At 47.5% G+C, this 13,500-nt stretch overlaps 1 protein-coding gene across 1 annotated transcript in view; it reads right to left on the bottom strand.

The window, feature by feature from the left end:
* The window catches only part of SLC1A7 (solute carrier family 1 member 7), a 199,393-nt gene that overhangs the window by 63,459 nt on the left and 122,434 nt on the right, over positions 1-13,500 (bottom strand). The window contains 1 exon segment of the mRNA XM_083157919.1: positions 5,765-5,987. Within this exon segment, the coding sequence (XP_083014045.1) occupies positions 5,765-5,987 (223 nt within the window).

Genomic DNA, 13,500 nt, shown 5'->3' with positions numbered 1-13,500 from the left:
TCAGGAGAGGCATCCGTTATCCAGTGATGCTGGAAAAATGCACTCTCTGGAGGGTTCTCAGTGTCTGGAGGGAACCCCTGCTGTGTTCCTGTATCTGTTCTTGTGTGGCTACAGTAAGGAGGGGGGTTTGGGGGGAAAGCTGCAGTAAGGGACACTCTCTCCCTATCTGACAGGTCTACAGTGCACACAGGGCCCACCAGGTCACTTATTATACCTGGTACCACAGTTCCCACAGTAGCGCAAGACATCACATTATCAACAGCAACATCACTATCATAACCTGGGGAGACATCCTGCAATACCTGCAAATTAGCCTGTGCATCTTCCACAACACATGGGGCCCATCCTGCTGGCTTACAATTGCACCATGGCAAAAACGCTATATCTGGGTCCCATTGTCTCTGAGCAGGAATGGGGTTATCTGAGCATGTTGTCACCAGTAACTTATTGGCAGGTACATGCGCTGCCTGCAACCAACTCAGATCGGTCCCATTTGTGCAGTTAGCGTCCCCGGGCACCATGTCACAACCAGACATCACTGGAGGAACAGGGTTAACGTCTGGCACAGCAACCTTAATGACATCACCAGCAGCACTCCTACCACTGGTGAGTGAGGGTGTCTCATTCCCAACTAGATTAGGGCATTCATTTAACCCCACAAACTGGCAAGGATTACCCACTATACCTGTCTCTAACTCACCCTCCACCTCTACCGAAGGTACGGCACTATCACAGATCATCCTAGGGGCTTCACACAAAATAACAACATTGCAATGTTCAGCATGGTTACATACTACCTGAGATGCATCATATGGTTCAGAAGGGTTAGTGACAGATATGTGTGGAGTTAATAAAAGTCCCACATCAGTAGTCCCACACATACTTGTGTGCATACAGTTAGAAAGTCCCATTCCTATTTCCGACATAGTCTCTCCCCTGCATACTTTCACTATGCAGCCAGCCGCTTCCGGCAACAAATCTGGAGCAACGGGAGGGAACATGCTGCTCACATCTTCCAGCAGTTTAAACTGGACCTTGTGATGTGAGGTCTCTGGAACAGGTTCCACACCGATTGTAGCAGGCCCGGGTACCATGTCCATGAGGGAAACCCTGGTAGGCTGTGTCGTTGGTTCCATAGCTGGTGATAGAAGCTGTTCCAGGCGATTCCTTTCAGCATCTGCCCAGCGGCACTGCTCTTTCCACCATGGAGTATCGAGCTTTTTACAATCATACGCATATTGCTGCGCTATTTCAAAACAGTCCGTCAGGTCTCTCAGCAGTAACCAAGGAGTCGCATCGGGACCCCAGGTTAGAAACTCACCGCGATACATGCCGAAAACATTGCGCTCATCATTTCGTGCACGGGTGAGCCGCTTGATCATCTCCCAGCGGGAATTGTTGGGGCAGGAGATACCTTGCAGCTGACATTCTGTAGTGAGTTCTTCTGGGCTCATAAGCCTAAACGGATAATCATCACCATATGGGTCAGAATACTCACTGGGCTCTTCTGGTGCTGTAGGGGATTGGTACTCTGCAGTCTCCCTGACTGCCACACATCCTACAGTCTCCTTGGTGCTAGCAGAGATGTCAGCTCTCTGAGCATCGGTGGTAGTGTCCAGGGCCAGCTCTTTACTCACAACCAAGCTGACACTCCCTTGGCTTCCTCTGTCTGCTTCCAAGACAGGGAACTGTGCATGACGCGGTCCGGTGAAATTCGCGTCAGCGGTGATTTGGGACCTCTGTCCCTTGTTAGGCTCCCCATGATTGATAACAGAGTCCACATCATGATCCAACACATTATTTACTTCCGCAGACAGTAAAAGTTCAGTACGAAGCCCATCTCCTGCTAACTCAGTAGCCACGGCAGATAAAGTCTCACGTAAAGGTTCGCCATCATGATGCCCTGTATCATCCTCCACTGGTTTACCAACAGCGATCAGCCCCCTGAGCCTCACCAGTTCCAACTGGTACTCACGCTGGGCCTGACGCTCTGCAGCCTCACGTACAGCTTTGCGCTCCTCAGCCTCTCGTACGGCTTTGCGCTTCTCAGCCTCTCGTACGGCTTTGCGCTCCTCAGCCTCTCGTCTGGCTTTGCACTCCGCAGCCCCTCTGTCCACAGTGGCTTTGCGCTCCGCAGCCTCTCTGTCGACAATGGCTTGGCAGAACTGCACCAGCTGCAAAGCGAATACGGGGTTCACATTCTCCAATTGCCTGCTAGCAGCTAGAAGGTCGCTCTGCAGTGTAGACTTGCTGGGTCCAGCAGAAGTGTTTGACCCTGGCGCGGAATCGTTTGTACTGTCCAGTGCTGACTGAGCCCCTGGGGTAGGATTGTCCATGGACTGGTTTCCTCCAGCAGCTAGAGTCCGATCGGCATCCACGAGTGCCTGAATCATACGTTTTCTACTCTGGCCAGACCAAGGGATATTCCTCTGCACACACACGACCGCCAGGTCATCTCTCCTCATCTGCTGGTAATCAGCCATCCGGAGTCTCACACTTGTCAAATAAAATGATAGGAAAGAAAAACAAGAGAAGGAAGGGGAACAGAAATTGCACTCACTGTGTGACTTTTAAAACTATAGTAAAGCTCTGAGTTCTGATTCTGGTGATGTGGGTATTTCTCACAAAATTCTACCCACACTCACTTAAGTTCTTAAAGAGAAAAATGAATTCTCCACCCCACCGCTTGCCACCAAATGTCACGGACCCACCGGTCGCCTGCTCCGATACGTCAATCTGAGCAGCGCCGGCCGTGACTGGGGTTCACTCAGGACACTCGGGTCCTTTCCTTGAGGTACACTGCCACCAGCCAAAACCTGATTTTAGCGCCTGAAACCGCGCAAGGGGCGGCTTGGCTCGCCCCTGACCACACAATACAAGATAACAATGGTAACGTTTTTCAGCCGTTCTCTTCCGAGGCTAATGAGTCTTAGGAACACAGAACCAGAACTGGGAATATGTATTATTTATTCCTAGAAATACTACAGAGCTTTAGAAAATAGTTACAAGATTTTACAATGATTTTAAAAGTACACACAAGTTTTAAATGCAAATTTCAGAAATAAAATAAAAGGAAAAAAAGACAGAACCGTATCCTACAATCCTGAAGTGGGGGGGTCCTCCACAAGAAATCTCTCGTCGCCTACAGCCTGCTTGCTTGACCCCCAGGTAGTGACACTGACTATAGGGAGAAGAGTCCTAGTTATACCTTGCAGACTCCCTCATCCCTCCCACCCTTAGGATTCCACTCTTTCCATGCTGAAGGAGTGTGGAAGGTCCCTGGCAATGTATTTTCTACAGTCTGCTGTTTTCAAAGTGATTGATCCTCCTTCCTTGCATAGCAGACCCACTGATAAGAGATGTGAAGGAAGGGGACAAACTCTAACCTCTTCTCCTGGACCATGGTTTATGAGGGGCTCAGATCTTATCTTACATCCTAACTCCAGAGGAGTCCACAGATGTCACACTGAGGAAATACAGGCCTCAAACTCAAACCAGGGTCACCTACAGTTTACATACAAGACATGTCCTGATTCCAATACTCACAGGAGACATAACTATTACACCAATATCAGACATACATTGACCGGACAGATAATCATAACAGGAGGCATACGTTAATTTGATCGATCACCTGATCTGATCGTTACATAACCCTACAGAAATACTATCCCAAATTAAGAGCCAGGCCAGGCCAGACCATTTGCCCACCTGATTGAAATGCTAATTGTACAAAGATCATAAACTAGCCTGATTAGCCAACCAAGAGGTATGCTAATATTGGCTTACTTAGAACCTTCCAATCTATACATACATCTAACAAAATACAATTATCTATTGATATACAATTATCTATTGATATATATAGGATATATATAGTTATATCACCAGGAGAAAAGCCACGTCACAGGACATATAAAGCCATGTCACAGGACATATACAGTTATATCACCCGGAGAAAAGACACGACTCAGGACATATACAGTTATATCTCCAGGAGAAAAGACACATCACAGGACATATACAGTTATATCTCCAGGAGAAAAGACACGTCACAGGACATATACAGTTATATCACCAGGAGAAAAGCCACGTCTCAGGATATATATAGTTATATCACCAGGAGAAAAGCCACGTCACAGGACATATACAGTTATATAACCTGGAGAAAAGACACGACTCAGGACATATAAAGCCATGTCACAGGACATATACAGTTACAGTATATCACCCGGAGAAAAGCCACAACTCAGTATATATAGTTAGATCACCTGGAAAAAAGCCACGTCACAGGACATATACAGTTATATCACCAGGAGAGAATCCACGTCACAAGACACATACAGTTATATCACCAGGAATGAATCCACGTCACAGGACACGTACAGTTATATCACCAGGAATGAAGCCACGTCACAGGACACATACAGTTATAGCACCTGGAGAGAAGCCACGTCACAGGACACGTACAGTTATATCACCAGGAATGAAGCCACGTCACAGGACACGTACAGTTATATGAACAAGAGTGAAGCCACGTCACAGGAAACGTACAGTTATATCACCAGGAATGAAGCCACGTCACAGGACATATACAGTTATATCACCAGGAGAGAAGCCACGTCACAGGACACATTCATTTATATCACCCGGAGAGAAGCCACGTCACAGGACGTATACATTTATATCAACAGGAGGGAAGCCACATCACAGGACACGTACAGTTATATCACCAGGAATGAAGCCACGTCACAGGACACATACAGTTATAGCACCAGGAGAGAAGCCACGTCACAGGACACGTACAGTTATAGCACCAGGAGAGAAGCCACGTCACACAGTTATAGAACCAGGAATGAAGCCATGTCACAGGACACATAGTTATATCACCTGGAATGAATCCACGTCACAGGACACGTACAGTTATATCACCAGGAATGAAGCCACGTCACAGGACACATACAGTTATATCACCAGGAATGAAGCCACGTCACAGGACACATACAGTTATAGCACCCGGAGAGAAGCCACGTCACAGGACACATACAGTTATAGCACCAGGAGAGAAGCCACGTCACAGGACAAATACAGTTATATCACAAGGAGTGAAGCCACGTCACAGGACACATACAGTTACAGCACTGGAAGGGCACTCCAGTATACTCGGGGTGGGGGGGGGAGGCAGATCCTCCAATTCATCAAGTGACAGACCGTGAACACAAGGAGGCATCACGTGCACTACAATGGGGACAAAGGAAGCCGGAGCAGTCCCCTGGATTCCTTCCATGTCAAACTGCTCCTGTTAGTTACTGGCACCAAGCAGAGCCTCACGTAATGAATAATGATAAAAAAGCGGGGGGAGCCCTCACTGGCATTCCTGTGATACAGTAGTATAGGAGGCTGAAGGTACACTACTGTACTTAGCAGACCTGTGCACTGGGAGCCATGGCACGGACTGGTCAGGTTCCTCAGCTGTCCCTGTTCTTCGCTCAGTGACTGTCCATAGCCAGCGACCAAAGGCTGCGGGTATATACGGCAGGCTGGGCTGGGGATACTACCCGCTACTTGTGCTATGCCAGCTCCTCTGCCTGGTACTGACCCGGACTGTCTGATCGCCCCTACACCTGCCGCCTGCGCTGACTACTTGCCTGTTCCTGGACCCCGTTGGGTTGGATAAGTGGTGCATTGTATTTTGCACGTGATGTGTCCCACAACTCGTTGTGGCACAATAAGTGAATGTAATAATGTAACATATGTAGCGTACCCATGGTGGCGGAGAATATGACAATGCCAAGGACGTTCATTCCCTCGCTGGTCCCGGGCTCTGACTTGTACACAACATCTGGGGACGGGGTAATATCCAAGGCAAAGTTCTGTATGTGTGATCCGTTCTCATCCTGGATGCCATAGATGAGGATCCTGTGCGTAATACTCTCCGAGGAAGTCGTCTTCCCGTTCCGTACTATAGGCACGTTCTTGGTGCGGTACTGACAGGGCGAGAAAACAGGTATATTTGCACAGTGGGCGTCCCAGTCCTTGCACACTCATCCATACAGATGTACAGAGGGCATCCCAGTCCTTGTACACTCATCCATACAGATGTACAGTGGGCTTCCAAATCCTTACACACTCATCCATACAGATGTACAGTGGGCGTCCCAGTCCTTGCACACTCATCCATACAATGTACAGTGGGCTACCAAATCCTTACACACTCATCCATACAGATGTACAGTGGGCTTCCAAATCCTTACACATTCATCCATACAGATGTACAGAGGGCATCCCAGTCCTTGCACACTCATCCATACAGATGTACAGTGGGCTTCCAAATCCTTACACACTCATCCATAAAGATGTACAGTGGGCGTCCCAGTCCTTGCACACTCATCCATACAATGTACAGTGGGCTTCCAAATCCTTACACACTCATCCATACAGATGTACAGTGGGCTTCCAAATCCTTACACACTCATCCATACAGATGTACAGAGAGCATCCCAGTCATTGCACACTCATCCATACAGATGTACAGTGGGCTTCCAAACCCTTACACACTCATCCATACTGATGTACAGAGGGCATCCAAGTCCTTGCACACTCATCCATACAGATGTACAGTGGGCTTCCAAACCCTTACACACTCATCCATACAGATGTACAGTGGGCATCCCAGTCCTTGCACACTCATCCATACAGCTGTACAGTGGGCATCCCAGTCCTTGCACGCTCATCCATACTGATGTACAGAGGGCATCCTAGTCCTTGCACACTCATCCATACAGATGTACAAATCCTTACACACTCATACTTTCAGAGGTATGGTGGGAGTTCTGTTTCTTGCACACTCTTTCCTACACCACCCTCTAAGCCACGCATTAAGTTCCATAAGTTCCCTCTGTCTCCCTTGACTAACTCGCGGCACAGGTAATATTTCTGAGAAAATTACCTTGGATCTCCTTGCCTTTAGCTTGCATCCTAGATCCATGAAATAATTTTGAAGGACACCTTCCATTAACTTGGTCATTTGTGCCAATATGCACCATGACTGCTGGGTCTTTCCCAGCCCCACCCAGTAATCTGTCCACCCGGTCCGTGACCTGCCATACCCGAGCATGCGGAAGACAACAGACTGTATGACTGTCGCGGTCCCGATAGCAGACTGTCCTATCTGTCTTACGGATGATAGAATCCCCTACCATACCTGTCTTTTTGACCCGGACTCCCTTGCCCCCACTAAGCCTGATGTGCCAGTTCCCTGGTTGCTAGTGGTGATGGTGACATCGACACGGACTGGGATTCCCCATGTACAGCTGTACGGATAAATGTGCAAGGACTGGGACACCCACTGTACAGTTGTACGGATGAGTGTGCATGGGCTGGGACTCCACTGTACAGTTGTACGGATAAATGTGCAAGGACTGAGACTCCCACTGTACATCTGTATGTATGAATGTGCAAGGACTGAGTAACTCACTGTGTGTAAGTAAATATAAACATACGTGACTAAAATACTGAATTTTAGGAAAGCAAACTTTGATTTATACAGGGAATCTGTAAAACAACTCGAATGGGAAGCGTTATTTGAGGACAAATATGCAGAGGAAATGTGGGAAACCCTAAAACATTTGCTTGAAACACTAATGACTAAATATATACCCAAAGTCAACAAGGTTAAATCAATAGGAAAGGGGGCGTGGCCTGGCCTTGGAGGAAGCAGGACGCTTGTACATGCAGCTCCTGCAGACATTACCCTTAAAACTCTGCTTTTAGCCCCCCTAGTGACCTGCACCCTCCCTCACCACTGGGTCTGGAGTAGGGATGGCCATCGTTGCAATTGCCATCGATAGTTGCAATCGATGGCAATTCTGCTACTGGCCATCGATAGTGCTAAACTATGCAATGGCTGACCATCGATATTTTTAAGTATATCGATGGTCAGCCATTGTGTTTGATTGGCCTGTGGGCCAATCAAAACACAGGGGTGGGGCTTCACGGGTGTCGGGGGCGGAGCTATGCTCCGTGTCACGGCACTTTGAAAAAACATCGATGGCAAAAGTATTCAACATCGGCCATGAACCGTCAATGATTTTGAATCATCAATGGTCGATGGCCATCCCTAGTCTGGAGTGCACGTCCTGCGCAGTCGGGGCTCCGTGTGCTCATTCCCTGCAGGTTGAGGCCTACCACTGGCACCAAGCCGAGGCCTCAATTTTTGTGGGCACCCGGTGGACGAGCTTCGTGGCTGGAACGTGGCCAAAACTGTGCATCTTTTCACCCCACCTCGACGGGCAACGGTTAGCAACCACCTATTGGGGACGATGCTCCACTTACACTGGGGTTGATGAAGCAACTATTGGCCTAGTTTAAAATGGACATGTCAGCAGAATTCAAATCTGCACTTCAATTTTGCCACTTGGATATAGAGGTGGTCGGGCACTACACTGACCACCTTAAAAACAAGATGGATGAAGTGGTCAAATCACACAACAAACTTCTTGTTCTCCACGAGGGGTTCAGGCTGAAGTGAGGGCCTTGCAGTCTAAGATTTGCGATATGGAGGATAGATCGATGCGCAAAAACATTAAAGAGGCATCCCGGAATCCGTTTCTAACTCGGACCTAACAAAATATGTGACTGATCTCTTTACGAATTTGATGCCGACCACACAGATCACAGATTTCCTTATGGACCCTATTCACCGCTTACCAAAGGCTCGGAATGCTCCACAAGACGCTACATGAGACACACTGATATGTCTCCACTACTTCCATGTCAAGGACTCCATACTCAAGGCTGCTAGACCATCCAGCCGCTCCGCATCTATATTGGGAGACCTCCAGATTTTTGCCGATCTATACGCGGCTACCCTTGCTCTCCGCAGGTCGTTTTCCCCAGTTACAAAAGCCCTCCAAGAATCTGATATCCCATACAGATGGGGATTACCTACAAAACTACTCATCCGGAAAAATGGCTCCACATTTGTGGCTTCTACACCTGCTGAGGGCTCACGACTCTTGGCCTCCTGGAAGTTGGAAGTAGCCTCCTTGAGGAGCCCCGATGAGTTGCACCTCGCCCAGGACTGGTCAGTGGCAAGCAAGTCCGACTAATGATGGACCGCTCTCTAGACTTTGGTTCTGCTAATACTCTACTGTTTGCTGACTGCTGTTTTGTTCTTTACCTGGATTTACGTTATGATAACTTAGGGGTTTATTCTAGTTCATTCTTTCTGACAAAATCCTTCTTAGATGGACAAAACCATGTGCACTGCAGGGGGGCAGATGTAACATGTGCAGAGAGAATTAGATTTGGGTGAGTTATTTTGTTTCTGTGCAGGGTAAATACTGACTGCTTGATTTTACACTGCAATATAGATCTCACTTTGAAGAAAAACCCCACCCAAATCTAATTCTCTCTGCACAAGTAACACCTGCCCCACCTGCAGTGCACATGGTTTTGCCCATCTAAGAAGGATTTTGTCAGAAAGAATGAACTAGAATAACCCCCTTAGTTCTGCGACCACGCACAGGGTCTTTATAGCCAGATTGACAGATATAATCTACTATGTTACACATGGATGCCCTGCAGTACTTTGTGTTAAACCCTATGTTTTGTTTTACTTTGCTTATAGAGTAGTACAGGGTAACCTTGCTATAGATGCTCACCACAATCATCTTGTTCTATTAACCGCCGTAATTTCCCCTGATTAATGAGGAATGTGAGGATTACGAAATAGGAAAAAATGATATAAAAAGCAATCCTTTTTTCTCAGCCCTCATAGGAGTGAGGGTGTTGTCAGCTATTCGCCCACACCCTCACTGTGTCACCTAGGTAGGTGGTCCTTGGTAGCCCCTTTAAGCTATATTGTTTTTTCAGTCCCCTACGTTCTCCTGTGTTTTCCATCCTGTTTTTTTGGTTCTGCCTTCCCTTAGCTTCACCTTAGATGTTTCTGATACACACACTTTTGCTATTTTTTCCTGGTTAGTGTTCGCTGTGAAGTAACATGCCTGACTCACTGTAAAAACTACAAATGGTTCAATTGCTGGCATGAATGTCAAAGGCCTCAATTAACCTAACAGGATATGTTTAGCAATGTTAGTAAATTTTAGCAATCTATAAATGTCAGTTTTCTTGGGGTTGTTGTCTGGGTGCGGGGTCCCCTTGAGCTTGTCTGGCTGGACCACTCCAGGGCATCACTACTTTACACATAGTCTCATATAAACATATCATTTTTCTATGTATGTTTTTTTATATGTATTCTTTCACATTTTTTCTTTTTTGACACACCCTTTATCACTATTAGTTGCTTACACATACCCTACATTCTATGACACTTGACACTCCATTACACCTCACAGCTATATTTTATATATGTGATGCCCTGGGGTGGTTTTGCTGGGCTGTCTTGGGGGTGCCCTGCACCCCAGGCATGAACCCCATAGTGCTAGGGACCTGCTCTATTGAGAAGACCTTAACGTGGTGAGCAGGTAGATATACTTGGCCAAATGTATGCCAACATCCTCAGAAATGAATTATAAAAGGAATACATGTTAGCAGTAATGATTGCATAGTGCACATGCAACCCCCCCTCTGTTTAGTTATATAAGGGATGAAGCAAATAGATCGTGCACTTTAAAAACGAAAGTTGAACACTACTAAATCTCTTATCCATGCACTCATTATATCCCGCATTGATTATTGCAATAGTCTCCTAACTGGTCTTCCAAAGAACAGACTCTCCCCACTACAATCCATTCTAAATGCTGCTGCTAGGCTGATCTTCCTTGCAAGACGCTCATCGTCTGCTGATCCGCTCTGCCAGTCCCTCCATTGGTTGCCTGTATCTTACCGTATTCATTATAAAACACTTCTACTCGCATATAAAGCTATTAACCATACTGCACCAGCTTATATCTCTCTACTTATCACAAAATATCTCCCATCTCGACCACTATGCTCTGCACAAGATCTGCGTCTCTCTTCTGCACGGATCACTAGCTCCCAGTCATTATTACAGGACTTTCATCGGGCTGCTCCCATCCTACGGAATGTCCTTCCACGCACAGTAAGACTCTCCACTAGCCTCAAAACGTTCAAGCGCTCCCTGAAAACTCACCTCTTCAGGCAAGCCAATCATATTTATATACCGCACACATAACCCTCTGAGGCACTTATGTATTATATAGCTTCCCTTCTGGACGTGTAACTTGGTGGGACTGCAATGCTATTACTGGTGCCTGTCCTAGTGTTTCCCTCCTATATCCTTATAGATGGTAAGCTTGCAGCAAGGCCCTCCTACCTCCAAGTCTGTCTGCCAGTTTGTTTTATCAAGTCTTTATTCAGCCTTAACTACTATGTAATCCCATTCCTTGCACACTCATCTGTACAGCTGTACAGTGGGAATCCCAGTCCTTGTGTTAGATATCGGGTGTGACCCCGCAGCCGGGACTGCTGTTTAGAACAGCCACGGCAGAACCCTACACTGCCTCTGTTGTACCCCCCAGGCTGGGTGACCGACTCCTGCAGATATTCTAGGCTTCGCCTGTAGCCGCCACGTTTGAATGGGCGAGTTAAGCCCGCCCAAGCTCCGGTGCAGCCAGGAGTTAAGGAAGGACAAGGAGCCAGGGACCCCCCTAGGGTATGGCCAAGAGGAAAGCTGGCTAAGGGTCCTAACTAAAATTAACAAACGGCAGCTTGCCGAACCCTGGCTAACGCAGCTATGCGCCAGCGACCTGGTCGCCACAACCCGCGACACCAGTCGCCCAGGGAACCAAAAGAATAAGATACAATATCGCACAATAGAACAAACGGAACAGGGAATCCCAGATGGGCTGGGAAACGGAGAGGAAGAACCAAGTAGGAGCACAACAGGTACTCCAACCTAAAAGACCTGCCTAACCGGCAGACAAAAAAATGGGGAAAAAAGCAATAAATAACAACTGAAAAAGACCAGGGGAAACTACCCCAAGTGGGGCAACTCACGGTACCCGGAGAGCCCGAAGAAACGGTGTCCACGAGGGTAACACTGGGAACAGCTAGGAACAGACCGGACAGGAGCTGGCAGATAGAACCCAAAGGAAGCTATCACCGGCGAGGACTGCTGGGCTGACTCCCTTGATATGGTAAGCAGGAGCCAATGGAAATGGAGCCCAGTCCCGCCTACACTAATTGCCCCCTCGGACACCTGCGGTCCGTCTCCTATTCAGCCTATTAGAGGCTGTCCTGTCTCTCTGCCCGGCGGCGTCTGCCGTTGCTAAGCAACGGCGCCGCCGCGGGCAGGAAGACCCCCCGGCATCCTGCAGCGTCCCAGGTTGCTGGAAGACGCTGGGTTGGAGGGCAGGCGTTGCGTCCTGACGCCGCGTCCTCCGGCATCCCTGGTTGCCTAGCAACCGGACGTCAGACCCGGAAGGACAGGCGGCTGGACGGACGCGCCGCTCTGTCCTTCCCGGAGTGCTCCTGCAGCGCACAACAGTACCCCCCCCCCCCCCTTGAGGAGGGGTTAGCAAACCCCTATGCCCAGCTTTCTGAGGAAACTCCCGAAAGAAGCTTGCTTTAAGTCTGGGGGCGTGCAGATCACTGTCGGAAACCCAGGACCTCTCTTCAGGCCCATATCCCTTCCAATGGACAAGGAAATACAAGGAACCTCGAGAGACCCTGCAATCCAGGATCTTTTCTACAAGAAATTCTGATTGTCCATGGACATCAACTGGGGGTTTACCTAGATCTGCTCTTCGAGGGAATTTCCTTGAAATAAAAACTGGTTTGAGAAGAGAGGCATGGAACGTATTAGCTATCCTCAAAGCCCTGGGGATCTGTAACCGAAAAGTGACAGGATTGACTCTCTTGACAATGAGAAATGGGCCAATACATTTTGGACCGAATTTAGAAGTTCCTTGTCGCAGTCTAATGTTCTGTGTCGATAACCAGACTTTATCGCCTACTCTAAACTTGCATGGCCGTCTTGTCCGGTCAGCAAAAACCTTCTCCCGAAGAGCAGCCTTTTTTAAAGCGTGATGTACCTCCTTCCAAATGACCCTTAAATGGGCAGTAGTGGAAGAGAGTACCACTGGTCCCTCTGGACCCAGGGCAGTGGCTTTGGGATGAAAGCCATAATTGGCTAAGAAACACAGTGTAAGCGGCGCTTTAAAGACTACAATTCAAATATCAATTAATGATTTATTTTCATATATATAAAAAAACACAATAAATACAATGTGCAATACCACCGGCCAGTAGAGAATATAATTATCACAACATATATATACAAGATATTATTAAAAAAGAAGACATGTTACTGCATGATCAAATAGCTCTTCCACATTTAAAATATTCCAACTAATGGACCCAGCTGGGTTATTTTCCTTTTTTCCGGGGGCTCTTTTTTAGCCTTGAATTAGATTTTGTAAGGAATATTAGTAAAAATAATAATGTCCTGTTTAATTCAGGGAGAATAAGCGATAAACTTTATCCAGCAACAAGCAATTAATAATAGCGGGTTAG

The sequence above is a fragment of the Crinia signifera genome, chromosome 8 (assembly GCF_055691185.1).
Source record: "Crinia signifera chromosome 8, ASM5569118v1, whole genome shotgun sequence".
NCBI classification, from domain to species: domain Eukaryota; kingdom Metazoa; phylum Chordata; class Amphibia; order Anura; family Myobatrachidae; genus Crinia; species Crinia signifera.
The sequence above is the reverse complement of the archived record's forward strand: the minus strand, read 5'-3'. Positions and strand labels throughout refer to the sequence as shown.